This window comes from Lepus europaeus, chromosome 4 (assembly GCF_033115175.1).
Source record: "Lepus europaeus isolate LE1 chromosome 4, mLepTim1.pri, whole genome shotgun sequence".
NCBI classification, from domain to species: domain Eukaryota; kingdom Metazoa; phylum Chordata; class Mammalia; order Lagomorpha; family Leporidae; genus Lepus; species Lepus europaeus.
In genome coordinates this window covers 105028995-105055203 of record NC_084830.1, presented here as the reverse complement: position 1 = coordinate 105055203, position 26209 = coordinate 105028995, and the positions used below count along the sequence as shown (strand labels likewise).

Here is a 26209-nt window from a genome sequence, read left to right as displayed (position 1 = left end):
CTCCCTCTCTGACTTAAAAAATAAATAAATTTTATAAAAATTTATTTTATTTATTTGACAGATAGAGTTAGACAGTGAGAGAGAGACAGAGAGAAAGGTCTTCCTTCTGTTGGTTCACCCCCAAAATGGCCACCACTGCCAGAGCTACGCCTATCCGAAGCCAGGAGCCAGGTGCTTCTTCCTGGTCTCCCACGTGGGTGCTGGGGCCCAAGCACTTGGACCATCCTCCACTGCCTTCCTGGGCCACAGCAGAGAGCTGGGCTGGAAGAGGAGCAACCGGGACTAGAACCCAGCGCCCATATGGGATGCCAGTGCCACAGGCAGAGGATTAACCAAGTGAGCCACAGTGGCGGCCCCTAAAAATTGTGTTTTTAAAAATGAGGGGAAGTTTTAGATGGGAGCATGAAACAAATCAGCTCATTTTCTGGCAGAGCTGTTCCAAAGTGCCATGTGCAGGAGTGTTTGGCAGGGCTGCCTCATCTATAGGACCAGTCTTAGGTCTGCTGCAGAGGTACAGGGATGGTAACAGATGCCTGCCTGGCGTGGGCCAAGGAGCCCTGAGGGATTTGGCTAGCTCTTTGTGCTGCATATTGATGTCTTCCAGCATCTGCTACCAATGCCTCAGCCATGTCAAGTGCTTGTGGACAAACGCTTCTTTCTGCTACAGTTGATTCCTTAGCTCTGAAACTTTGATTACTTGGTGTGGTTTCTGGACAGATAAATGTGTTCTTTTTTGTAGGAAAAATTTTGTCTGCGCCGCTAGGCGGAGGATTAGCCTGTTGAGCCACGGCGCCAGCTTGTCTAGCAATATTCAGAAATAAATGTACTGATCAACACTAGTTTGAGGGAGGTTGTTTCTTGATCAGTGCCAATGACATAGTCTTGACTCACAGGAGAGGCAGTGTCTCGGGAGTGAACTAGCAGGTGACGACCCAACACATCCACCAAAGTAGTTCTTAAAGTACGTGATCCTGCTTGAAGAAGCGAAGCCTGGAACCCCAGGTGGCTGCCCAGTGGAACTGCCATGTCTGGAATGCTGAAAAAGATCTGCTGCCTATCTGTCAGATTGCAGCCATCCTAGTGGTTATAAAGTAGTACCTCGTTGTGCTTTAGTCTTGGATCTCCTCGATGACTAATACTGATGTTGAACATCTTTTTACATTCTTCTTGGCCATTTGTATATCTCCTCTGCCAAGATGTCTGTTCAAAGTCTTTTGACCATTTTTAAATTGTGTTGTCTTTTTGATGTTGAGTTGTAAGGATTCTTTATATATTCTGGATACTAGACCCTTACAGATAGATGATTTGAAAACATTTTCTTCCATTCTGTGAGTTTCCTCTTCACTGTCTTTTGATACATAAGTTTTTAATTTTGATGAAGACTGATTTATCAGTTTTTTCTTATGTTGCAAAGATTTACACTCTTGTTTTCTTTTTAAGAATTTGCAGCTCTTACATCTAACTCTTTAATGTACTGTGAGTTAATTTTTGTGTGTAGTGTGACTTAGGGTTTCAACTTCTTTCTTTTGTATGTGACTATTTAATTGTCCTAATACCATTTGTTGAATGTAAGTAAGGAGCTACCTATTATTATCTATACTGGAAAGTTTTGTGGGTTTTTGTTTTGTTTTGTTTTGTTTTGTTTTTTAAGAGTTATTTATATATTGAAAGGCAGAGTTAGAGATCTTCCATCCCCTGGTTCACGCCCCCAAGTGATCAAGGCAGGGCAGAGCATGACCAGACTGAAGCCAAGATCCCCAAACTCATCCAGGTCTCCCATGTGGGTGGCAGGGGTCCAGGAACTTGGGCCATCCTCTGCTTCTTTCCCAGGCACAGTAGCAGGGTCTGGATCAGAAGTGGAGCAGTTGGGATTTGAACCAGCACAGGCGGCAGCCTAACCCAGTAAACCCCAATGCCAGACCCCAAAACTGGAGTTTTTTGTTTTATTTATTTATTTATTTGAAAGGTATAAATAATGACAGAGAGAAGGAGAGACAGGGTAAAACTGGAACATTTAAAGTCAACTATCCACTTTAGAGACCACATAACTCTCTGAAAGACCACCTTCACTCTGACAGCAGCTGCAAGTTAAATGGGTTCCATAAACCACCCTCTGGTTTAATAGTTGACTGGAAAACCACTGAAAACTGTTACACTCAAATGTTACAGTTCATTCTGGAGAACAGATACAGGTTAAATTCAGCTGAAGGAGAAGACACATAGGGCAGAGACTCACAAGTTTCCAAACATATTCCTTTCCAGTGGAGTCAGGATAGGATGCGCTGACTCTCCTGGCACAGGTGTGTAACAATATGGGTAGGATTGCCAACCTGAGCCTCTGTGTCTGGTGTTGTTGGGGCTTCATTATCGAGGCATAATTGATTCAGTTGGCTGCCCACACTCATTCTCCATGATGACTGATGCTGGAGTTTTCCAGAATCCTCCCCTTCAACCACAAGGTTGCTCTTTCTGGTATGACCAGTCTTTACTCTAAGACGACTAGGTGTGGGAGCTTCAGCCTACAATCCAGGTACCAGAGATGGTCATCTGGTATGATGCAAGAGGCCAGATATCTCATTGGGAAGGATGGTTTTTGGTTTGATTTTTTATTACTATTATTATTCTGGGACAAATAACCATTTTCCATTTTTTAAAAAAATTATTTTATTCATTTGAAAGGCAGAGAGGGAAAGATGCAGCGAGAGATCTTCCCTCCACTGCTTCACTCCCCAAATGGCTGCAATGGTCAGAGCTGGCCTTACCAAAGCCAGGAGTCAGGAACTTCTTACAAGTCTCCCACATGGGTGGCAGGGGCCTAAACACTTGGGTCATCGTCTGCTGCTTTCCCAGGCTCATTAGCAGGGAGCTGGATTTGAAGTGGAGCAGCCAAGACTTGAAACAGTGCAATTTGAGATACCAGCACTGCATGCTGTGGTTTTACCTGCCCCACCACAATGTCAACCCCCAAATAACCATTTGCAGGCATAGAGTTAGGAAGGGAATGAGGGGCAGGGCATTATTGTGCTTCAACAGGTCAAATTACCTCCTAGGATATGTGCATCCCATATCAGAGTTCCAGGATCCTGACTACTCCACTTCTGATTCGGTACCCTGCTACTATGCTGGGAAATAGTGGATGATGGCTAAAATACTTGAGTTCCTGCAACCCATGTGGGAGACCTGGATGGAGTTCCTGTTCCTGGTTTCATCCTGACCCAACCCAGGCTGTTGGAACCATTTGATGAGTGAATCAGCAGATGGAAGATGTCTCTTTCTCCCTCCTTCCCCCGCTTCCTCCCTCCCTCTCTCCACCCCCTTTCTGCTTTTCAAATAGATAATAACCCTTTTTTAAAAAAAAGATTATTTATTTTACTTTTAAGAGTTACACAGAGAGAGAAGGAGAGGCAGAGAGAGAGAGGTCTTCCATCCACTGGTTTACTCCCCAGTTGGCTGCAATGGCCGGAGCTATGACGATCTGAAGCCGGGAGCCAGGAGCTTCCTCTGGGTCTCCCACATGGGTGCAGGAGACCAAGGACTTGGGCCATCTTCTACTGCTTTCCCAGGCCATAGCAGAGAGCTGGATTGGAAGTGGAACAGCCGGGTCTTGAACCGGCACCCATATGGGATGTCGGCACTGCAGGCGGCAGCTTTACCTGCTATGCCGTAGCGCCAGCCCCAACCTTTTTTTTTTTTTAAAGATTTATTTATTTATTTGAAAGAGTTACAGAGAGGCAGGGGCAAAGGGAGAGAGACAGAGAGAGGTCTTCCATCTGCTGGTTCACTCCCCAAATGGCCTCAACTGTCAGAGCTGGGCCAATCCAAAACCAGGAGCCAGAGCTTCATCTGGGTCTCCCATATAGGTGCAGGGGCCCAAGCACTTGGGCCAACTTCTGCTTTCCCAGGCCATAGCAGAGAGCTGGATTGTAAGAGGAGCAGCCAGGACTAGAACTGGCACCCACATGGGAAGCCAGCACTGCAGGCGGCGGTTTTACCCTCTATGCCACAGTGCTAGCCCCAGTAATAAACCTTTTTTAAAGAAAGGAGATGGGAGCCTGGCGGTGTGGCTCAGCAGATTAAGCTGCCACCTGCAGCACCAGCATCCTATTTGAGCACCAGTTCAAGAACTAGCTGCTCCACTTCTGATGCAGCCCCCTGCTAATGTGCCTGGGAAAGCAGCAGACGATGGCCCAAGTGTTTGGGCCTCTGCCATCCATGAGGGAGACCCGATGGAATTCCAGGCTCCAGGCTTTGGCCTGGCCCAGCCTCAGCCATTGTGATCATCTGGAGAGTGAACTAACGGATGGAAGACCTCTGTCTCTGTGCATTTCCTTCTCTCTCTGTAGCTCTGCCTTTCAAATATAAGTAAATAAATCTGAAAAGGGAGGAGTGGTGTGAGATGGTTTTTTGTTGTTGACTGAGTTACCAGTTGTCTACCTGGAGTTTTATTAGGATCTTTATGTATGACCATTCCATTCCATTTTAAAGTTAACTCTGGTGTTTTTTTGTTTTTTTTTTTTTTTGTTGTTGTTGTTTGTTTTTTGTTTTTTTTTTTATGACAGGCAGAGTTAGACAGTGAGAGAGAGAGAAAGGTCTTCCTTTTCTGTTGGTTCATCCCCAAGTGGCCTCCACGGCTGGCGCACTGCGCCGATCTGAAGCCAGGAGCTAGGTGCCTCCTCCTGGTCTCCCATGCAGGTGCAGGGCCCAAGGACCTGGGCCATCCTCCACTGCACTCCCTGGCCACAGCAGAGAGCTGGCCTGGAAGAGGAGCAGCCGGGACAGAATCTGGCGCCCCAACTGGGACTAGAACCCTGGGTGCTGTCGCCACAGGCAGAGGATTAGTCAAATGAGCCGTGGCACCGGCCCATAGTTAACTCTTAAGAAATATTGTTCCTTCATTGTTGTGTCCAAAGAAACTGAGGCTCATAAGTTGAGCAACTTTCTAAGTGATGGAACTAGTATTCTGACCGAAGTTTCTCTACTCCAAAGTCCTCCATCAGATACCTCTGATCCGAACTGCTCTACTGACTGCAGTGTCCACTTGGGATTGTGTGGTGAAGCACTGCGTTCTAAGTAATATATTGCATTTGAATAAAAGCAGGGTGTTTGCTACATAAATGTAGTCTCCTGCCAGCTTCCCTGGTTTCTACTATGTGTGAATTCTCATTGTCTCCCAGTACGGCAAGCTGAAAGTTCCTTGAAGATGCACTCCTCTGGTGACCTTTGTGAAATGACGATCCAAGCATTTGTTGCGTCTCTCCTTCTGAGTTGATCTGAACATCACTGAAATTCTTGTATCTGTTTTCCTCCTCAGGCTGCTGTACAGGACAGACTGAATGAGCAAGAGGGCGTACCCAGTGTTTTCAACCCACCTCCATCCCGACCCCTGCAGGTTAATACAGCTGACCACAGGATATACAGCTATGTTGTCTCAAGACCTCAACCAAGGGCAAGTTATTTTGCAGCTGGAATTTCCTTCATTTGGTTATATTGATTTCTCTATGATAGGAGTAAAGGAAATGTTTAGAATGTAAATTTGTTACCTAGACCTGGGCCCTTTCTATATTTAGTACATATATAGTTTTTCTTTGATGGTTTAATAAATTGCTGGAGAAGCTATCTTTTTTTTTTTTTTTTTTTTTTTTTTTTTTCTGTTTTTTGGCTGGTTGTTTGGAGAGTACCCTTTTTTTTTTTTTTTTTTTTGAGTACACGTTTAATAGATCTCTGCTTTTAGGTTAGGATCTGTTTACCAACTTCTTTGTTGCTTCAGTTCACTTAATTTTAAACCCACTTTTGAGGAAATACTTGGGATCTTTATGGGGGCCTTGGCCACTTCTTTGAAACTAGTTTTGAAGGACTAATAGGAAGAAGGTGGCTCACTTAATTTCAGCAGGCATTTTAAGAGTCCTCCAAGGGGCTGGCATTGTGACTTAATGAGATAATCTACTGCCTGCATTGCTGGCATCTCATAATGGTACCAGTTCCAATCCAGCCCCCTGCTGATGTACTTGGGAAAGCAGTGGAAAATGGCCTGAGTCCTTGATCCCCTACACCCACGTGGGAGTCCTGGGTGGAGTTCTAGCCTCAGCCATTGCAGCAATTTGAGGAGTGAAACAGCAGATGGAAATATTTCTCTGTCTCTCTCTCTCTCTGTTTCTCTCTGCCTTTCAAGTAAATAAAATAAATCTTAAAAAAAAAAAAAATGCGCCAATAGCCTGGTGTTTTGCTTTTGGGAATCTGAAGATGAATAAAGAGCCAGTTTTCCCATTTTAAATTTAATTTCTCACAGTCTAGTTACAGAGGTCAGATGTGTGCACTAAAAATGAACTCTAAGGAATTTCTTGGAGTTTCATTTTCACATCCTTGGAGTTCAGCTTACTTTTTTTTTTTTTTTTTTTTTGGACAGATAGAGTTAGACAGTGAGAGAGAGAGACAGAGAGAAAGGTCTTCCTTCCATTGGTTCACCCCCCAAATGGCCGCTACGACCAGAGCTACGTCGATCCAAAGCCAGGAGCCAGGTGCTTCCTCCAGGTCTCCCATGCGAGTGCAGGTGCCCAAGCACTTGGGCCATCCTCCATCGCCTTCCTGAGCCACAGCAGAGCACTGGACTGGAAGAGGAGCAACCGGAACTAGAACCCGGTGCCCATATGGGATGTCAGTGCCGCAGGCGGAGGATTAACCAAGTGAGCCACGGCGCCGGCCCTTTTTTTTTTTCTTGAGATTTATTTTTATTTATCTGAAAGACAGAGATACACAGAGAAAGGAGAGAGGCACAGAGAGGTCTTCCATCCATTGGTTCACTCCTCAAATGGCTGCAGTGTCCAGAGCTGGGCTAATCCAAAGCCAGGAGCTTCTTCTGGGTTTCCCACATTCATGCAGGGACCCAGCCACTTGGGCCATCTTCCATTGCATTTCCCAGGCGAATTAGCAGAGAACTGGATCGGAAGTAGAGTAGCCAGGACTTGAACTGGTGCCCATATGGGATGCCAGCACTGCAGGCAGAGGCTTAACCTTCTACAGCACGGTGCTAACCCCTACATTTACCTCTTATACTTGTGTTTTGAATACTAAGAAAGCACTCCTTTAATTTTTTTTTAATAAAGATTATATTTTTTATTTGAGATGTAGAATGACAGAGAGGGAGAGACAGAGAGAAAGGTCTTCCATCCACTGGTTCACTCCCCAAATGGCCACAATGACCAGAACTGGGCTGATCTGAAGCCAGGAGCCAGGAGCTTTTTCCGGGTCTCCCACATGGGTGCAGGGGCCAAAGCACTTGGGCCGTCTTCTACTGCTTTCCCAGGCCATAGCAGAGAGCTGGATCTGAAGAGGAGCAGCTGGGACCATGAACTGGTGCCCATATGAGATGCTGGCTCTGTAGGTGGAGGCTTAGCCTACTACACCACAGCACTGACTCCCTCTCTTTAATCTTGCAGCAATTATAATATAATCATCATTACACTTTTTTTGGAATACTTGATGCTTTAAAAATAGAGTAAGTACAGTATTCCATCCCTTGAAGCCACTGATAATATGCAACCCTGTAATTAAATGCCTTTTGCATATATTTCTTTAAGATTTATTTATTTATTTGAAAGGCAAGGTTAGAGAAAGAGATCTTCCGTACGTTGGTTCACTCTCCAAATGGTTTCAACAGCCAGGACTGAACCAAGCTGAAGCCAGGAGCCCAGAACTCCATTCATGTCTCCCACATCAGTAGCAGGGGCCCAAGTACTTAGACCATCTTCCACTGCTTTCCCAGGCACCTTAGCAGAGAGCTGGATCAAAAATGGAGCAGCCAGGGGTACTTAACCAGTGATTAACTTGCTGTACCACAATGCTGGCCCCTGCCTTTTCTATCTTAAAAGTTTCCATAACTTTTGCAATTTGAAACTAAATTAGCATGGATTTCTTTTTCCTTCTTTACAATTTCACAAATAGACAGTTCCTGCCTCAGCATACAATTTTTTTTTTATTTTTTTTTTTATTTTATTTTATTTTTTTTGACAGGCAGAGTGGACAGTGAGAGAGAGAGACAGAGAGAAAGGTCTTCCTTTGCCGTTGGTTCACCCTCTAATGGCCGCCGCGGTAGTGCGCTGCGGCCGGCGCACCGCGCTGTTCCGATGGCAGGAGCCAGGTGCTTATCCTGGTCTCCCATGGGGTGCAGAGCCCAAACACTTGGGCCATCCTCCACTGCACTCCCTGGCCACAGCAGAGAGCTGGCCTGGAAGAGGGGCAACCGGGACAGGATCGGTGCCCCGACCGGGACTAGAACCCGGTGTGCCGGCGCCGCAAGGCGGAGGATTAGCCTGTTGAGCCACGGCGCCGGCCACAATTTTTTTAACTTGAGAATTTTTACCTTTTCACATAAAGGAAGTACTTTATGGCTTTTCTTTGGTGACTGAATTGATAACATCACTACTATTTTGGGACCTTTATTAATTGCATTAAAAATCACTTGAACACAAGTTGATCTAATAACCAAGGTGACTACGTAACAAGCAAGTAGTTATACACCAGGGATACACTAGAAAGGGACCTTTCAGGGGCCCACACTGTGGCGCAGTAGGTAGAGCAGCCACCTACAGCAGCAGCTTCCCATACGGGCACTGGTTCAAGTCCTGGCTGCTCCACTTCTCATCCAGCTCCTTGCAAATGTGCCTGGGGAAGCAACGGAAGATGGCTGAAGTCCTTGGGCCCCTGCACCAACATGGGAGACCCAGATGAAGCTCTGGCTCCTGGCTTCAGCCTGGCCCAGCTCTTCCCATTGAGACCATCTGGGGAGTGAACCAGCAGATAAAAGATCTCTCTCCACCTCTGCCTCTCCTTCTCTGTAACTCTTTAAAATAAATAAATAAACATCTTAAAATAAAGGGGTGGGGATCTTGTCTAAGCACTTATTCCAAGCAGAATGGAAGGAGGCTGTATGACATTTCATCACACAGCTTAATATGGTGCACAATTTAAAACTTACGTATTATTTATTTCTGAACTTTTCCATTTAAAATGTTCAGACTATAGTTGACCATAGATAACTGAAATCATGGAAAGTGAAACTATGAATAAGGAGGAAAACTATAGTTGTTGGGGATATTGTAAAGTAGAAAATTTCTAGAGCAATTATATGACTCAAGTCTGTATATGCCCAGTGTTTCTACAGCTTGCTTTGAGCTTATTAACTTAGTCTTTGGACCCAAATGTCAGCCATGGGGCTGCAGAGCTCCCTCACCATGGTCACAGAAGGGATCTCAGGTTAACACAATATGTTTTAAGGAATGCTTTCTAGGGGCAGACGTTTTGCCCAGCAGCTAAGATGCCAGTGTCCCACATTGGACTACCTGGGTTCAGTTCTCAGCCCTGCTCCCTATTCGGTTCCTGCTTAATGAAGACCCTGGGAGGCAGCAGCCAGAGCTCAAGTAATTAGGTTCCTACCTGATTACTTATAGATGTAGATTGAGTTCCTGGCTCCCAGCCTTGACCCTGGTCATTGGCAGGCATTTAGGGAATGAGCCCAGCAGATGGGAGCTCTCTGTCTCTGTTTCTCTGCCTCTCAAATAAATAAATATTTTTTAAAGAAAATGTTTTATAAACTATAGGGCCCTTTATGTTAGTTAATAACAGCAATAATTATGTTAATAATTAGCATTGCTAAAATTAGCAGTGTAATAGCTTCTCATTTATGTACAAATGTCCAAGAGAGTAATAATGATTACCCTTCTTGCTATTTCTGAAGACAGTATTTTGAAGTATAAATCAAAAATGAATGGTTATTTATCATTTGTGGAAATAAACTTGCAAATGGACTTGACAGTGTAAGTAGCTACAGGAAAAGTGTAAAAGGAAATTTAATACAAAAATTAGGTGAGAAAAGTGGTACTAAGTGAAGTGAGGTCAAAGGCAATGGCTCTAAAGGCTGAAGTAGCCTGGAAGAGAGAACTGTCGTGCAGAAGGAGAAATCATGTGAGAGGGGAAGAGTGACAGTCTGAATTAGCCATTTTAATAAAGGTTCTGTTTATTTATTTATTTGAAAGGCAGAATGAGAGGTAACTTCCATCTGCTGGTCTGCTACTCAAATGCCCATAGCAACTAGGGTTGGACCAAGCCAAAGCCAAGAGCCTAGAATTATTCAGTCTGGCTCTCCCACATCAGTGGCAGGGACACAGATGCTTGGCTGTCGTCTGTCTCCAAGGTGCATTATCAGGAAGCTCAGTTGGAAACAGAAATGGGCTTGGATCCTGGACACTCATTTATGGAATGCTTGCATCCCAAGTGGCAGCTTAACCCACTGCACCACAACACCCACCCTTGAATTAGCCATTTTGTAAAGTATTCAGGATTGAGAGAATGGTCTCTAACTTTGTTTTTGGAATTTCAGGGACTGCTTGGATGGGGTTATTACTTGATAATGCTTCCATTCCGATTTACCTATTACACGATACTTGATATATTTAGGTACGTACCTCTGTATTTATGTATTAGAAGCAGTAGGATAGACTTTGGGGCTGAAACTTAGACCAGAAAGGTTTTATACTCTATCAGTTTTGACTTGCCAATTTGTCATGAGATTAAATACTCTTCCTGAACTGTCTTTTAATACAGTGTAAAAATATTTTAAATTGTTCAAGCATAGTGGCAGGTGTTACAAAATGAAAGTTTTAAAATTAGTCTTGCCTGTTGTTTGCAAGAATCATTCTGCCTACATTTATTGGTCTCCTCCCTTCCCCACCATGTTTTTCACCTCTGCATCCCCTAGTTAATCTCCACTGCCCTTTCCTTTCTAACCATCATTATCTCCTAGCTTCACATTCCGTAGACCTTGTAACCTAAACCACTTCTGTGTCTGACTGCTCACAAGCTCAACAAATTCTCTTGCTCTGAGATTACCCACTTTGCCCTAGGTTACAATAGTTGCACCACTCTAGATATTCCTTGTGTACATTGTACTGTGCCCTGGCAACCCCTCAGTTGCTGACACAGGAACCCTTTTGTGCATACTCCCACTTGCTTCCTACCTTCACCAGTCCCCTAGCTTCCTTCCTGTACCATTCAAAGAGCTTTTCATTGGAAGCTGCAGAAAGTCCAAGGCTAGAAAATGTGGGCTGGGGCCTGATGTCTTGGCACATCAGATTTGGGTGTTTGATGTAGAGCCACACCCAGGTTTCATGGGATTCATCCCAGCCATCAAATGGAGCTGTATATCTGATTTGGGCCTTACATTCACGGCAGCCTATACCTTTCTCCATTTGTCCTGCTCTAGGAAACAGTCTGGAAGTCAGGATTCATCAGCTGTAGAATCAGATAATATCTTTGACCTTGGCCCCTTGGTGTTTTAAGAAGCTGCCACTTAGCTCCTTTCTAACTTTTAGCCAAGTTCTTTTATTTTTATTTATTTATTTATTTTGACAGGTGGAGTGGACAGTGAGAGAGAAAGAAAGACAGAGAGAAAGGTCTTCCTTTACCGTTGGTTCACCCTTCAATGGCCGCCACGGCCGGCACGCTGTGCTGATCGGAAGCCAGGAGCCAGGTGCTTCTCCTGGTCTCCCATGCGGGTGCAGGGCCCAAGCACTTGGGGCATCCTCCACTGCCTTCCCGGGCCATAGCAGAGAGCTGGCCTGGAAGAGGGACAACCGGGACAGATTCCGGCGCCCCAACCGGGACTAGAACCCAGTGTGTCTGCGCCGCAGGCAGAGGATTAGCCTAGTGAGCCGTGGCGCTGGCCCTAGCCAAGTTCTTAATAGTCACTAGTTACCCGCTAAGTACCTTTTTCATCCCTGTTTTTTTAAGAATGAGTAGGTTAAATCCTCTAAAATCATAATGAAGACTCAGTTGACATCTATTTTTTTTTAAAGTTTATTGTCCTAAATTGTGTGAAGGCAGGAGAATATATTATAATGAAAAACAAAAAAGTTAAAGCCTTAATCCATTCATCAGCATTTGAGAATTCAGAGATAATCCCAAAACAATTTCAGAGAAAGGAGTCAAGACAACAGTGTTCTAAAAGGATTTCTAATCAGTGTCTGAGATACACAACTTAGATTTGATGTTTTTACCTTGATCTGGAATGTTTGTGTCAATGAATTTGATTTGATTGCTCAGAAGAAATTCCAAGTGAAATTGTATACATGTGGGGAATTCGTTGAGGGGGTAAGGAAGTGGCTCAAGATTTGGTAAGGAGTCATAGTTCAGTCACCTTTTCTGTGATAAAAAATTGTTCAAGTAAATGAACCTTGTTTGCTTTCCTTGGGAAAATATGCATGGCATGTGTTACTAATTTCAATGCAGCTGTTTCCTTCAAGCAACTTGTTTAATGTTATGGAGCACATCAGCCTCTGCCCTGTTGTCTTCTCTAGAAACCCAAAAGAGAGATAAAAGGTGCAATACAAATAACACGGGTACTTCCAAAAATTCATAGCAAATGTGTTTTATAAAAAAACTATGCTTGATTTTTAAAATTGTGCCAAAATAAACTTAATCTTTTAATTCCATTTTCCCACAAACTTTCTGAAGTTCCCTCATAATAGGATGAGCTCTCTAAAAACAGATGTGTGGTGCCACAGATCCCTAACTTGATAATAGCTACCAGTACTCCAGATCTGCCAGTGTGTTGTGGCTCAGTTTTATAACTTCCTTCATGGATGCCATCAACCATAAGTCATCAAGCAAAATGGACTTGTGCTTTGAAGATCATAAACCATGATTCTAAGGCTGGTCAGATTTGAAGTCCTGATCTGTAAATTGAGTAGTGTGGGACTGTTCGCTAAAAGTTTAAAATCCCAGAAGGGAGAGGGAGAGGTTAGTAGGACAAGCAAAAGGAGATCTATGTCACGGAGCAGCCGTGTTGGGTAGAACTTCTGCGATGATGGAATCATTCTCTGTCTGCACTGCTCTTGATGGAGGCTGCAGACCACACATGACTGTTGTGGACTTGAAGTGTGGCGAGTATGGCTAAGGAACTAAAGGTTTTTATTTTATTCAATTAAATTTAGAGGAACCCCACATGACAAGTGGCTGTGGTACTAGTTCGTTGTAGACAAGTCTGGATGTGTACCCTGACCCATGATCTTTTTGGATACCGTGTCTTTCTTTCCCAACCCTTCTAGCCCGAATTTTTTTTTCCCCTGCAAAAAGCACTCTGGATTTGTTTAGACCAGTGCTGGAATGTGTATTCCTAGTACTTTGCCTTCTTCTTGAATAGGCAGTGGAACAACACTGGCTGTTTTGTGGCTTTTGAGCCTTACTCTGCCCTCAGCTTGGTGGTCCACTCACAGACCATTTCCCTCCCTCGTTGCCATGCCTCTGGTTCTGTCATAGGAATCGGTACAGACTGGCCCACTCCAAATGCACCTCAGTAAGCTGGATTCATGTAATATTTATTCCTTCCTCCCCAGGTTTGCTCTTCGTTTTATACGGCCTGACCCTCGCAGCCGGGTCACTGACCCCGTTGGGGACATTGTTTCATTTATGCACTCTTTTGAAGAGAAATATGGGAGGGCACACCCTGTCTTCTACCAGGGAACGTACAGCCAGGTCAGTGCCACAAAAAATACAGATGCCAACTTTCCAGTATGATTCTGTCCTCAAAGGAGAGCATAGCCCAGCACTGATCATGTCATTCTTCTACTCAGAAACCTTAACCAGCTCTTTACTGTTTGTATAAAAAAAGAAAAGACCAAACCTTCCAGCTGGGCCCTCCTTGATCTACCTAATCCCAACCTTCTTTTGAGGTCATTTCTGTGTGACTTGTTTCCCTGGACCCTGGGTTCCCTGACCATGTCCCGTACTGTCCTCCCTCTGTGCCGTGGCTGTTGCTGTGCCCGCTGCTGGAATGTCTTCCTCACCTTTTGGCTAATGGGAGTCTTACCCATCCTTCAACAAGCTCATGTCACTCCCCTCTTAGGACCATTCCTGATTGTTGTACACTATCCTGCCCTACCTTGCAATCTAAAATATTAATCATTCCTTTTGTTCTTCATGGCTTTTTCTTAATTTATAGCAATTTCACATTCTTATATTACAGTTATTTATGTTAGTGTCTTGCCTCTTTTATTAGACTGTAAGCCCCTTTAAAGAGGAAGGTTAAATCTTTAATCCCCCATAGAATTGGCTAAGGCCATAGACTGTAGATTCAAGGTGGCACATGTCATTCAACGCAAGCCATACAGACCTTTAGCTGCCACTTTTCCGAGGCGGGGAATTGAAGTCCCGTGCATGTTAGGCATATCTCTTATTTGCCAGATGAGAGTAGAGAACTAATAACACTGAGTATAGGCAATAGGGTGATTGATTTTGCAGCCTCCAGGACTTACAACTCTGGAGAGTGAGGAAAAATGCTTACTCTTTCTTCCTGCTTGAATTTTTTCCCACATCTGCTTTCCGCTAACAGTTTCCTCATTGGCTGCTGCCACCGCACTCCATAAACATGACGCACCTCCCATGTGCCAGGCACTGCTCCACATGAGAGTTCTAAACAAGTGGAGTAAGACGAGCACCTGGAATGTGCCCTCTGTACATGTGCAGCCCTGAGGGTGGGCCAGCGTTGGCCACTCAGGGAATCTACAAGTGCAGTGTGCTCAGGAGGATGCACGTGTGAAAGTATACGCAGGTGTCTTAGGACACCGGCCTTGTCTTTGAAAATCTTGTAAATCCTGTGCTCTTTAGGATGCCTGTGAGTCCCACAGTCCCTCGTCCACGCTAATATTCAGCCTGAAGCAAGGCTCGTCTTCGCAGTTATGTTTACTTATAAAGATATTACAGCTGTGAAGTATAAAATTCTCACCTTGTTTTCACATGCTCAGATGCTCTTGTTACATTCATTGAGACTGTGGAAACCTCTATTGCTGGGAACCTGTATTTGTCATCCTGTCTACTCTGATGTGCCTGGTACAATTTAAATCCTAACATCACTAAAACCTCTTCATTAAAGCTTGTTAGCATAGCCTTTGTATAGGGAGAGAAATGTCAAGGGTGTGAAAGTAGGAGCCCAGGAAATTTCTAGTTTCTTGCTTGCCTTTTTTCCTTACTTCTCCTTTTGTTCCTAAATATGTGGCTGTATCCATTAGGACCCTTAGGCTAACTGAATGCCCCAGGCATGATCTTCATTGTAAGCAGTGCCCTTCTGTTTCTCACAGGCGCTTAATGATGCCAAGCGGGAGCTTCGCTTTCTTTTGGTTTATCTTCATGGAGATGATCACCAGGACTCTGATGAGTTCTGTCGGTGAGTGAGCTGATCTTTTTCTCTCTTTTCACCTCCTCCACTGACAGTTTGCAGTCAGAAGTTGTTCTCATATTCTTTTCCTCTCTTGCCACAGCAACACACTCTGTGCCCCTGAAGTTATTTCCCTCATAAATACGAGGATGCTCTTCTGGGCATGCTCTACAAACAAACCTGAGGGATACAGGGGTAAGTTGTGTTTCTTTTGCCTCATTGAAATTGTTTTTCTATTTAGAGTTAACCGTGTCAGAGCTGTTTTATTTTAAAATACACTCAGTCCTGGCCAGCAGCTGACCTTTAATGAGTTTGGTTGTTGTTGTTGCCTTTAATCTTAATGGGCTTTTTACTAAAGAGTATATTCTCTTTATTAGCAATTTTAAAGTATTTATTTCTTTATTTCCATCGACTTGAAAAGCAGAGTGACAGAGACAGAGAGAGATATTCCATCTGCTGGTTCACTCCTCAAATGCCTGCAAACATCCAGGCTGAAGCCAGGAGCCCAGAACTCAACCTGGGTATATCTCACATGAGTGACAATGGCCCAAATACTAGAGCTGTCATTCACCACCTCCTAGGATGGTAACCAAGGTTACCAAGAAGCTGAATCACCAAGAATCTGCATTTGAATGTGGAATGTAGATGCTTCATTGCAGCTTAGCCCACTGTGCTTCACTGCCCACTCCCTTAGCAATTTTACTAGTGCTGCTTACACAGTGAGGTAGTGTTTTGAGTACCTTGAGTGCTCATACTGATTCAGAAAGTTCAGTTCTTTGTTGACAACAGCTCTTAACTGAAGATAAGTATTTTTAGAAGTTGGTGGAGGATATGAAGGCATCCACTAAAGATAAGCACCAGTCATTTGCAGCTACTTCTGTCAAGCTTCCTTTGGATGTACAGAAGCATGCCAGACACTGCAGCAGATCTTGAGAACCAAAGATGGAACAGATGTTTTCCCTGCCTCCTGGAATCTGAGTCTGTACTCCTAATTTAAAAAATAAATAAATACCTGACTAGCTCCTGCAGCATGTGTTTTATCCTTGTAATATGGCTTTGTCAGGGTGCAGGTAGTGACTAGAGGAGATTAAAGATATTTTTCATAAAAGTTTATTAAAAAACTTTCACATCATAAGGAAAACAGATAAAACTCCATTATCTAAATTTTGGAATATTTGGAGACCAACTTTTTTAATCTTTTGATGCAAAACTAACTGTTTTAAGGGTTAGAAAAAGATACACGAGTTTCAGGAAGGGGTAAGGAAGGAGTTAGGCAAGAGGAAGAGAAGACAGAGAAGATGGTGGGGGGATCATCACCAGTAGCATCAGCCTGAAACTTGCAGCCAGGTTCTTCCTAGATCCTTTTCCTGCCATCAGGCAGACTCCATCTTTGAACCCTGCAGCCTTCTCCAGCACCATCACAACAGCCACACCTCTCACTAGGAAAGCTTGTGTTATTCTAATCAAGATTCTGGATTTAGGGATACAGGTATTTAACAAGAAGCAAGGATAAAGAAACTAGGACCAAAAAAAGCAGAATATAAGTAGCACTTCCCTTCTTTCTAAAGCAGAATTGAAGCAGTTCTCTCTTACTCATTGTGGAAAGTCTAAGATTGATCAAGATTAAGTCTAAGATTAAGGTTGATCTAAGATTTCATCCCTAAGACCTGCCCTTGATCTCTTGGGTCTTTCTGTCAGTCTCACAGGCTTTACGAGAGAACACCTATCCATTCCTGGCCATGATTATGCTGAAGGACCGAAGGATGACTGTGGTGGGACGCCTAGAAGGCCTCATTCAACCAGATGACCTGATTAACCAACTGACATTTATTATGGATGCGAACCAGACTTACCTGGTGTCAGAACGCCTAGAAAGGTAGAAGGAAGAGGCCAATTACAAGTTTGGAGGACTAATCTGGGGCTCTAAAAATCCTGCCTTTTTCCTTGTCTTAAGCAACTTTAAAATCCTTGCCCATTTCATGTCAGAATGTTTACTTTAGTGTCAGAATGTTTACAAACTTTGACCTCAATCACTCTGTATCAGATCATCTGTGACCATCACAGATGTGAATCACATGGTTTTAATTCCTTCCCCCATTAGGTTATGTACATTAAATTATAGAAAACTTGTAAAACTCTGTAAAGCACAAAGAAAATATTAAAAACCACTCATGATCCTAGTACTACTTTTAATACTCTGATATCTTCTTTTAACTTGATAGACATATACACATATCTTTATATACATACTCATATACATACTTTGATGGTGTTAAGGTCTCTTAGACCCTCACAACACAGATCACTTCTGATACCAGATCTTGGGCAGGGAGGTTCTCTCTCTCTCACTCACACACACACACACACACACACACACAATCAGTTCTGCTGTTTCTTGGATATAGTGTCAGATCCCACCAGCAGAGGGCTCAGTCCTCAAGACCACGTCACCACTCATTGTAGATGCCATTGCAAGCCCTGAGTTGTTTAACCTGTGCTTCTGACCGACTGACTGTAGCTCAGGTTTCCCATACTCCCTTTCCTTGGGTTCAGTTAATTTGCAAGAGCAGCTGACAGAACTCAAGGAAGCAGTTAGGTGTACTGGTGTATTAGAAACAATATGAGAAAGGAGAGGGAGGAAGAGTTGCATGGAGAAGGTGTGTGGGAAGAGGGGAGGAGCTTCCATGCCCTCTGCAGATGCACCACCCATCAGGACCCTCCATGTGTTTGGCTCTCTGAAAGCTCTCCAGACCCAGTCTTTCTTTATAGGGTGTTTGTGGAGATGTCATTGCATAAACAGGATAGAAGCATAGATGGCCGTTTAGAAATGTAATTGGACAAAAGGGATTTGAGTGGTGAAACCCAGCAAGGCCTGTCTGTCCAGATTCTTCTTGGCCTGTCTGTGCAGCACTCCTTCCTCCCAGGTTGAGGGCAGAATCTCTGCCGATGGGGATCTTATGATCTCCTGTCATGGGTAGAGAACTATGAGCAGCTCCCAGGTGGAAAGGCAAGGGAAGATGAGAGTTTCTGTGACTCACCTGGAAAGAAAAATTGTAGTTTTTGTGGTTTGCCTCAGAAGTAGAAGCTGTGAGCCAGGAACCATGGGCAAAACACACATATATATCACAATATCACAAATACACTTTTTTTTTAATGTTATAAAGTTAGGACAATACTATCTTATAAACTGTTTTCATACAATAGTATAACACAGCATTTTCCCTCATCACTAAAATACTATTTTGCCACATTTTAAATCATTACATAGCACTCCATTAGCTAAATACACCACAATGTAACCAGGCCACTCTTGTTGGAATTCTAGATAGTTTTCAGTTTTTTTACTAATATAAATAGCATGCATAGATAGAATTTCTTAACAATTCATGATGATTCCCTCAGGATAAAATTTAAATTCCTAGAAGTACAGTTTTTGGGTCAGACAGTATGAGTTTAAGTTTTTTGACTTATAATGCTAAAACACCATCAAGAAACTCACACCTAACTTTTTAGATGGACCTTTTAGTAGCATTGTAAAATACCTGTTACATGTTTTACAAAGTGACTTAAAAATGCTATAAATACTATATGATTTTAACCATGTGAAACTGTATAGGAGAGGACACTTTCTGGAGTGTTACTATAGAACATTTCTAAGTATTAATTGAAGTGTAGATTTAAGATCTATACATTTCAGTGCATATAAGTTTTAATCTCAATTTTTAAAGTAATTTTAAAATATATTTTCATTGAGGGGCTGGTGTTGTAGTGTGACTGGTTAAACTGCTGCTTGTGGTGCAGGAATCCCATATCTGAATGCTGGTTTCAATCCTAGCTACTTCACTTTCAGTCCATCTTCCTGCTAATGCATCTGGGAAGGCAGGTGTCTGGGCCCTTGCCACCCACGTGGGAGACCTGATGATCTAGTCCATCTAGCTTCAGCCTATTCCAGCTCTGGCTGTTGTGACCATTTGGGGAGTAAACCAGCAGATGGAACATCTTTCTCTCTCTCTTTCTCTCTCTCTCTCTCTGTTGTCTGCCTTTCAAATAAACACATAAATAAATAAAGTTTGTTTTGTTCTGTTCTGTTTGATAATTTATTTGAGAGAGAAAGTACGCTGCTAGCCACTGGTTCACTCTCCAGATGCCTACAATGCCAGGACTGGGCTAACACAAAGCTGGGAATACAATCCGGGTCTCCCACTAGCATGATAGCAGCCGCACTGAGCCTACTGCCTCCTGGTTTTACATTAACAGGAAGCTAGAGTGAGGAGCCAGAACCAGGTATCAGACTTGGGCACACCTCCAGGAAGTGGGCAGAAGGCGAAGACACCCATGTACCCAGGTGTCTTAACCACTAGAATGAATATTAACTGAACCCCATTAATTTAATTTTTTTAAGATTTATTTATTTTGAAAGAGTTACATAGAGAAGGAGAGAGGCGGAGAGAGAGAGAGAGAGGTCTTCCATCCGTTGGTTCACTCCCCAGTTGGCCGCAACGGCCGGAGCTGCACCAATCCGAAGCCAGGAGACAGGAGCTTCCTCCAGGTCTCTCACACGGATGCAAGGGCCCAAGGACTTGGGCCATCTATTACTGTTTTCCAAGGCCATAGCAGAGAGCAAAATCGAAAGAGGAGCAGGTGGGACATGAACCGGCACCCATATGGGATGCTGGCACTGAAGGCAGAGGATTAACCTACTGCGCTATGGCGCCAGCTGCACCCCTTTAATTTTTAAAGAAAATGTAAAACAAGAATGGTTACTCAACTACTTGGATCAGCTAAACATTATTCTTGGTAAGAAAAAACTTTATAGAAGAAAAAAATAGGAAGTACACAAATATTAATGGTATTTTATCTTTGATTAATGAAACATCTTTTTTTACATTTTACAAATCTTCTGGGTGTGTAGGGTTTGGATTTTATGAAAGTAACATATACAAAAAGCAGAAGGCTATTTACCTGTAAAATAGGATATTATTGATCATATGGTAACAATAATACTGTATTCATATAAAAGGTAAAAGGGGAAAGGAAGAGTTGTTGTCCCTCCCCCCTTTCTCTTTTTTGACAAATTAAACAGACAAGAGGTGACTCATTCAGATTCTGCCAAGCTCTGCGTTTGGAACATCATATGGTGTCAATCTTCTACTCACCAGCTAACCCTCAGCTTCAGTGTGAGGGAACATAGAGCTTTTTGAGAGTGCTGTTTTCCTTTCATGCTTTGATCTGTCCACAGGGAAGAAAGAAACCAGACCCAGGTGCTAAGACAACAGCAGGATGAGGCCTACTTGGCCTCTCTCAGGGCTGACCAAGAGAAAGAAAGAAAGAAAAGGGAGGAACGAGAGAGGAAGCGACAAAAGGAAGAAGAGGTGCAGCAGCAAAAGCTGGCAGAGGAGAGACGGCGGCAGGTACCCTGTGTCTTTGCTTCCTGTCATACCCAGACTGCCAAGACTTGGCCATCTTAGTCTTTTCCTAGCTGTGGAAGTAAGAAGCTAGAAGAGGGTGGGGTCGTGGGTCATTACATTTTCCTTGACATTCACGTATTCATTCCTAGTACCAGTGGTGGCTGGCATGGCGTTTTGTTCATGATCTTGTTTCATTGTGCAAGACCACTTGCTTAAAGCCAGTGTCTTTGAGCCATTCTTTTTCCTCAAACAGTTAAATATGTAAATATATAGTCAACAAATAATAACGTGATGCCACAGTACTCTGAATTAGCTCTTTCCTGACTTGCCAAGTGGTCTTTCCTGTGGTAATCGGTCATTTTTCCTTTGACTGCACTATGAACCCAGGTGATCATTATATTTCTTGTTTCCTCTTTCTCTCTCTGTGCCTACAGAATTTACAAGAGGAAAAGGAAAGGAAGTTGGAGTGCCTTCCTCCTGAGCCTTCTCCAGATGACCCTGAAAGTGTCAAGATCATTTTCAAATTACCCAATGATTCTCGAGTAGAGAGACGATTCCACTTTTCACAGTCTCTAACGGTAAGGACCACCTAAGCTATGTGAAGTGTGTGTGTGTGTGTGTGTGTATCTGAGCGGTAGATTTGGGAAGCTTTTGTGGCTTCTTGAGAGGATTGTAGGTGATGTGCTGCTTTGATGAACAGGAGAAGGGGGAAGGATTGAACCAGCTGAAAGAAGTTCTGTCTCTTTCTCTGCATCTCAAATGAATGAATGAATGAACAAAATGGAAAAAGAAAGGTTTTGTGACTTGTCCAGTGTTCTCCAGTGAAATGAGAACTAATGCCCGTATCGCCCAGCTTCTGTGGGCTGCACTGCATCCTCACTTCTTTTTTTCTTTTATCTTTTTTCTTGCCTCACCCCACACATGCTGCCCTTATTCCGCCTGTGCAGCTCTCTAGATTGTTTTGAGTGATCAAGGAAGTGACAATAATCTGCTGGTTGTAATATGTAAATATGTAGTCACTCTCGGTGTAAGCAGCAGTGACCTCCCTGTGGAAGTGGCGAGCACAGTTATATGGAGAAGCGACACACAAGACAGCCTCAGAAAGTGGGGCTTCGCTTCTTACAGGCCAAGTGGGTAGACAGCAGGAAAGAATGAATCCAAGCTGCATGTGCACCTACATACAGATGGCTAATTCCGATGTAAACACTAAAAGCAATAGTTAGTATTTGAGTGCTTACTATGAGCCAGGTCCAAGGTTAAGCACTTTTTATGAACTTAATCTCTCTTTTATATATATATATATATATATATATATATATATATATATATATATGAAAGATCTCATATATATATATATATGAGAGATTGATATATATATTGATATTATATATATAGAATATTTCAAGAGTTAGTTCTTCCATCTGCTGGTTGGTTCGCTTCCCAGATGGCCACAACAGCTGGCTGGGCCAGGCCAAAGCCAGGAGTCAGGAGCTTCATCTGGGCCTCCCACATGAGTACAGAGGCCCAAGCATTTGGGCCACCTTCCGCTGCTTTCTCAAGCACACTAGCAGGGAGCTGGATGGGAAGTGAAGCAACCGGGACTTGAACCGGTGCTGGAATGTGATGCCGATGCTGCAGGTAGAAGCTTAATCTGCTACCCTACAGCACCAGCCCCCACACAGTGTTTTTTTTTTTTTTTTTTTTTTAAATGATGCACATTTTCCATGAGTTTTTTGAGTACCCCTCATATGCATGGATTTCAAAACTATTTGAAACAAAATAATTTTTTAAAAAGTGTTATTCATTTCAGAGATAGAGGGAGACAGACAGAGAGAGAGAGAGAGAACAGGTGCTTTCCTATCCACTGGCTCACTTCACAAAGGCCTGGGACAGCTGGGGTTGGGGTTGGACTGGAACAAACTGGGAGCCAGGAACACAGTTCAGATCTCCCACGTGGGTGGCAGACATCCAGGTGCTTGAGCTGTCACCTAGGATGCTGGTGTCACAGGCAGCAGCCTTACCTGCTACACCGCAACACTGCCGTGTGCCCCCCATAATGACCTTAAACTGCAGATACATCACCTACTGTGCTCGTCACCAGGGATTTTAGAGATGGCTTCATTGTGATTCTGGACTTCATAAGGCTTACTGGCCAACAGGGAGGAAGACTCCGAGAACTAATACAGAAGAGAAGTTATGAGGCCTCCTCATGAGAAGAAAGCTGCTGCTTTTGTGTCTATCTCTTTTATAGATTTATTTATTTTGGGGGGAATCTTACATCTCTATTTTGGGGTAGCATGAGTGTGCGTCACAGAGTAAATGGTTACTAAACGTTGATTCCCTTCCCCTGGCTTCCCCTGTATTTCCTGGGTTTTGCTTACATATGTCCTTGGGGGTACACATTCACAACAGTTTCACTGTTGTACACTTCAGCTCTGTGGAGTTTCAGGGAATATCTATCCCAAAACTCTTAAACAAAAAATTTTATCTGAAAGACCTAACCAAAATTTACTCCAGAATTTTGGAGGAAAAATCTACTTGAGTTATGGAAAAGAATTCTGTCTTTGTGACCAAAGGAGAATAACCATTCATTCGCTATTTAATCCTTGAAGGCCTTTAGAAACTATTTTAGAAAAAGAACACCATGACCACCTGAGAGAGAAATTACTGTAAATGGAGTTTAGCAATGGGAAAGAAGTACAAAGCTTGCAGTGGTGGTGCTGGCCTGGGATGTAGCTTTCACAGAGATGATGACACATGACTGAATACCTAGCTGGTGGTTCTGAGTACTGCGAACACTTGTCACCTTGCTGTGAACTTGGCCCTTCCTAGATAACCTTAAGGAGGAGCCACTTTGCATACAGTGCTCAGCTCTTAGTGGTCAGATACTCAGGAAGATCACCAGCTTCCTGGAGAGGGCAGAAAAGTGACGGCTGACCTGCTTTTAAATCAGTGTATACAAGAGAAATCCAAACTATACCCAGTCCAGAGCTAATTTTTTTGTCCACTACAAACCAAAAAGGGTCTCTGGTGGTAATGTAATCTGTTTTCTGGTGATGTCAGCCCTTTATCATTGATAAACAAAAAAATGCTAGTTTTGTGCCAGTGTTACATATTCTCAAGCAGTGATTGAAAAGGAAAGCAAAAGTATTATTTCACCTTTATGTAAAACTTCTGTTGAGTTCATATCAAGAATACTTGTTACAAGTCTAACGGACTCAGGAGGGAACTGAAAATGACAACTGATAGGCTAAAATCTGAGAACCAGAGCCGGGGCTGTGTTGGAGCAACTAAAGCTGCTGCCTGCAATACCAGCGTCCCATATCTCACTGATTTGTCTCCTGGGTACTCTGTTTCTGATCCAGCTCCCTGCCAGTGGCCTGGGAAAAGCAGCAGATGATGGCCTAAGTATTGGGGCTTCTGCCAACCACAGGGGAGACCCAGAAAAAGCTTCTGGCTCCTGGCTTTGGACTGGCCCAGCCTGGCCATTGCAGCCATCTAGGGGAGTGAACCAGAGGATGTAAGATACCTCCCTCTCCCTCTCCCTCTCCCTCTCCCTCCCCTCTCCCTCTCTCTCTCTCTCTCTCTCTCTGTCTCTGTCTCTGTCTTCCCCTCTCTATATATAAATCTGACTTGCACATAAATATTTAGGAAAAAAAATCTGGGGGCTGGCACCGTGGCACAACAGGTAAATGCACCACCTGCCAAACCAGCATTCCATATGACCGCCGGTTCGGGTCCCAGCTGCTCCACTTCTGATCCAGCTCCCTGCTAATGTGCCTGGGAGAGCAACAGAGGTTGACCCAAGTGCTTGGGCCCCTGCACTCACATGGAGAGACCCAGAGGAAGCTCCTGGCTTCAGATGGACTGAGCTCCAGCTGTTGCAGCCATTTGGGGAGTCAACCAGCAGAAGGAAGACCTTTCTCAGTCTCTATCTGTAACTCTACCTCTCAAGTAAATAATAAATCTTTTAAAAAAAATCTCTGAAGACATAAGTTTAAGCTAAATGAAAGAAGTGCTTTTTCAGACAGAGGGAGATAAACCCAGTAAATTTATCATGCTAAGAAGTAAAATAAAAAGAAAATAGAAAATGGATTCTTGCCAGTTAGGGAAGATGACTTAAACAGGTGTTCCTTGGCCTTGCAGTTGATCTAAAAGAGGTTGGCAGTGCCCACCACAGCATGTCCATGGAGAGTGCCTGAGAGCAGCCGCTCTCCAGTAGAAGTGCGCACACTTAGCACCTACAGCTTGGCTTTTCAGTACCACTGTCCATTAAGAAAACTCGGGGCTTGGCCGGCACCGCGGCTCACTAGGCTAATCCTCCGCCTTGCGGCGCCGGCACACCAGGTTCTAGTCCCGGTCAGGGCACCGGATTCCGTCCCAGTTGCCCCTCTTCCAGGCCAGCTCTCTGCTGTGTCCAGGGAGTGCAGTGGAGGATGGCCCAAGTGCTTGGGCCCTGCACCCCATGGGAGACCAGGAGAAGCACCTGGCTCCTGCCATTGGATCAGCGCGGTGCACCGGCCACAGCGCGCCTACCGTGGCGGCCATTGGAGGGTGAACCAACGGCAAAAAGGAAGACCTTTCTCTCTGTCTCTCTCTCTCCCTGTCCACTCTGCCTGTCAAAAATTAAAAAAAAAAAAAGAAAAGAAAACTCGGGGCTCCTTGGAGAAATGGCTGATCCAGGGCCAGGACAGCTGGTGCCAGAAAACAAGGATTCTTCTGAGCGTGCTGGGGACGTGCCAGTCTCAGAAACTGTCTACTCAAGGCTGACTTCATCTGGAACGTCTTGAACCTTAAAATAAGCAATTGCTTAATCTGTTGAATAAAACAAAATCATGAATCTTCATTGATATAAATAAAGAAATTTCAAAGTGTGTGGAACAGGGTATCTCCCAGAATAGATGGATGGCAATTACAAAGAGGAGAGGCCTGGCAGACAGCACCTCAGCGAAGTGATCACCGTCAATATCATAGGTAATGGAGCAAGCTGAGGTTGTGCTCCCTCCATGGAGTGGGAGGCGGCGAGTAGACTGCCGCCACTTTTCTCTGCCAGTCCTGCCAGACATGCACAACCTGAAGACACGTTGTACAAAATGGAAACACTGAAGATTTGTTCTAGACTAAGGGAGAAGACTGGAGAGACAGGACAAATAGATGCAACACATTCTAAGCTAGATCCTTCTGCTAAAAATAACGGCTGGTAAAACTTGAATGGGAGTAATGTAATAGAGTCAGCCCTGCCTGTCCATGGAGTCCCCATCCATAGATCTAACCACTGCAGATGAGAAAATACGCAAGGGGCTGGGGGTGAATTGTGTACTGAACACATGCTGCGATGTAGCAGTCATCTAGATAGCATTCACACTGCATCAGGATTCTAGGTAATCTAAAGAAGATTTGCAGTAAACAGGATTGCATAGGCTGTATGCAGTTAGTACCCCATTTTGTATAAGGGACTTGAGCATCCTCAGAGTTTGGTATCATGGGCAGGGAAACAAATCCCCTACAGATAGCAAGGGACTACTTCATACATTATACTGCGGTGATACATCAGTTAAATTTCCTGATTCTGAGGGGTTGTATCGTGGTCATGTATAAG

At 43.9% G+C, this 26209-nt stretch overlaps 1 protein-coding gene across 2 annotated transcripts in view; it reads left to right on the top strand.

The window, feature by feature from the left end:
* The window catches only part of FAF2 (Fas associated factor family member 2), a 76927-nt gene that overhangs the window by 49157 nt on the left and 1561 nt on the right, over window positions 1–26209 (top strand). Inside the window, exons 3-10 of one of the 2 annotated variants that reach the window (XM_062188656.1) lie at window positions 5312–5389; window positions 10373–10449; window positions 13386–13524; window positions 15126–15211; window positions 15306–15397; window positions 16901–17078; window positions 20442–20613; window positions 21045–21188. In XM_062188656.1, the coding sequence (XP_062044640.1) occupies window positions 5312–5389; window positions 10373–10449; window positions 13386–13524; window positions 15126–15211; window positions 15306–15397; window positions 16901–17078; window positions 20442–20613; window positions 21045–21188 (966 nt within the window). Of the gene's footprint in view, window positions 1–5311; window positions 5447–10372; window positions 10450–13385; window positions 13525–15125; window positions 15212–15305; window positions 15398–16900; window positions 17079–20441; window positions 20614–21044; window positions 21189–26209 lie in introns of both variants that reach the window. The other variant, XM_062188655.1, reaches the window with a different exon arrangement.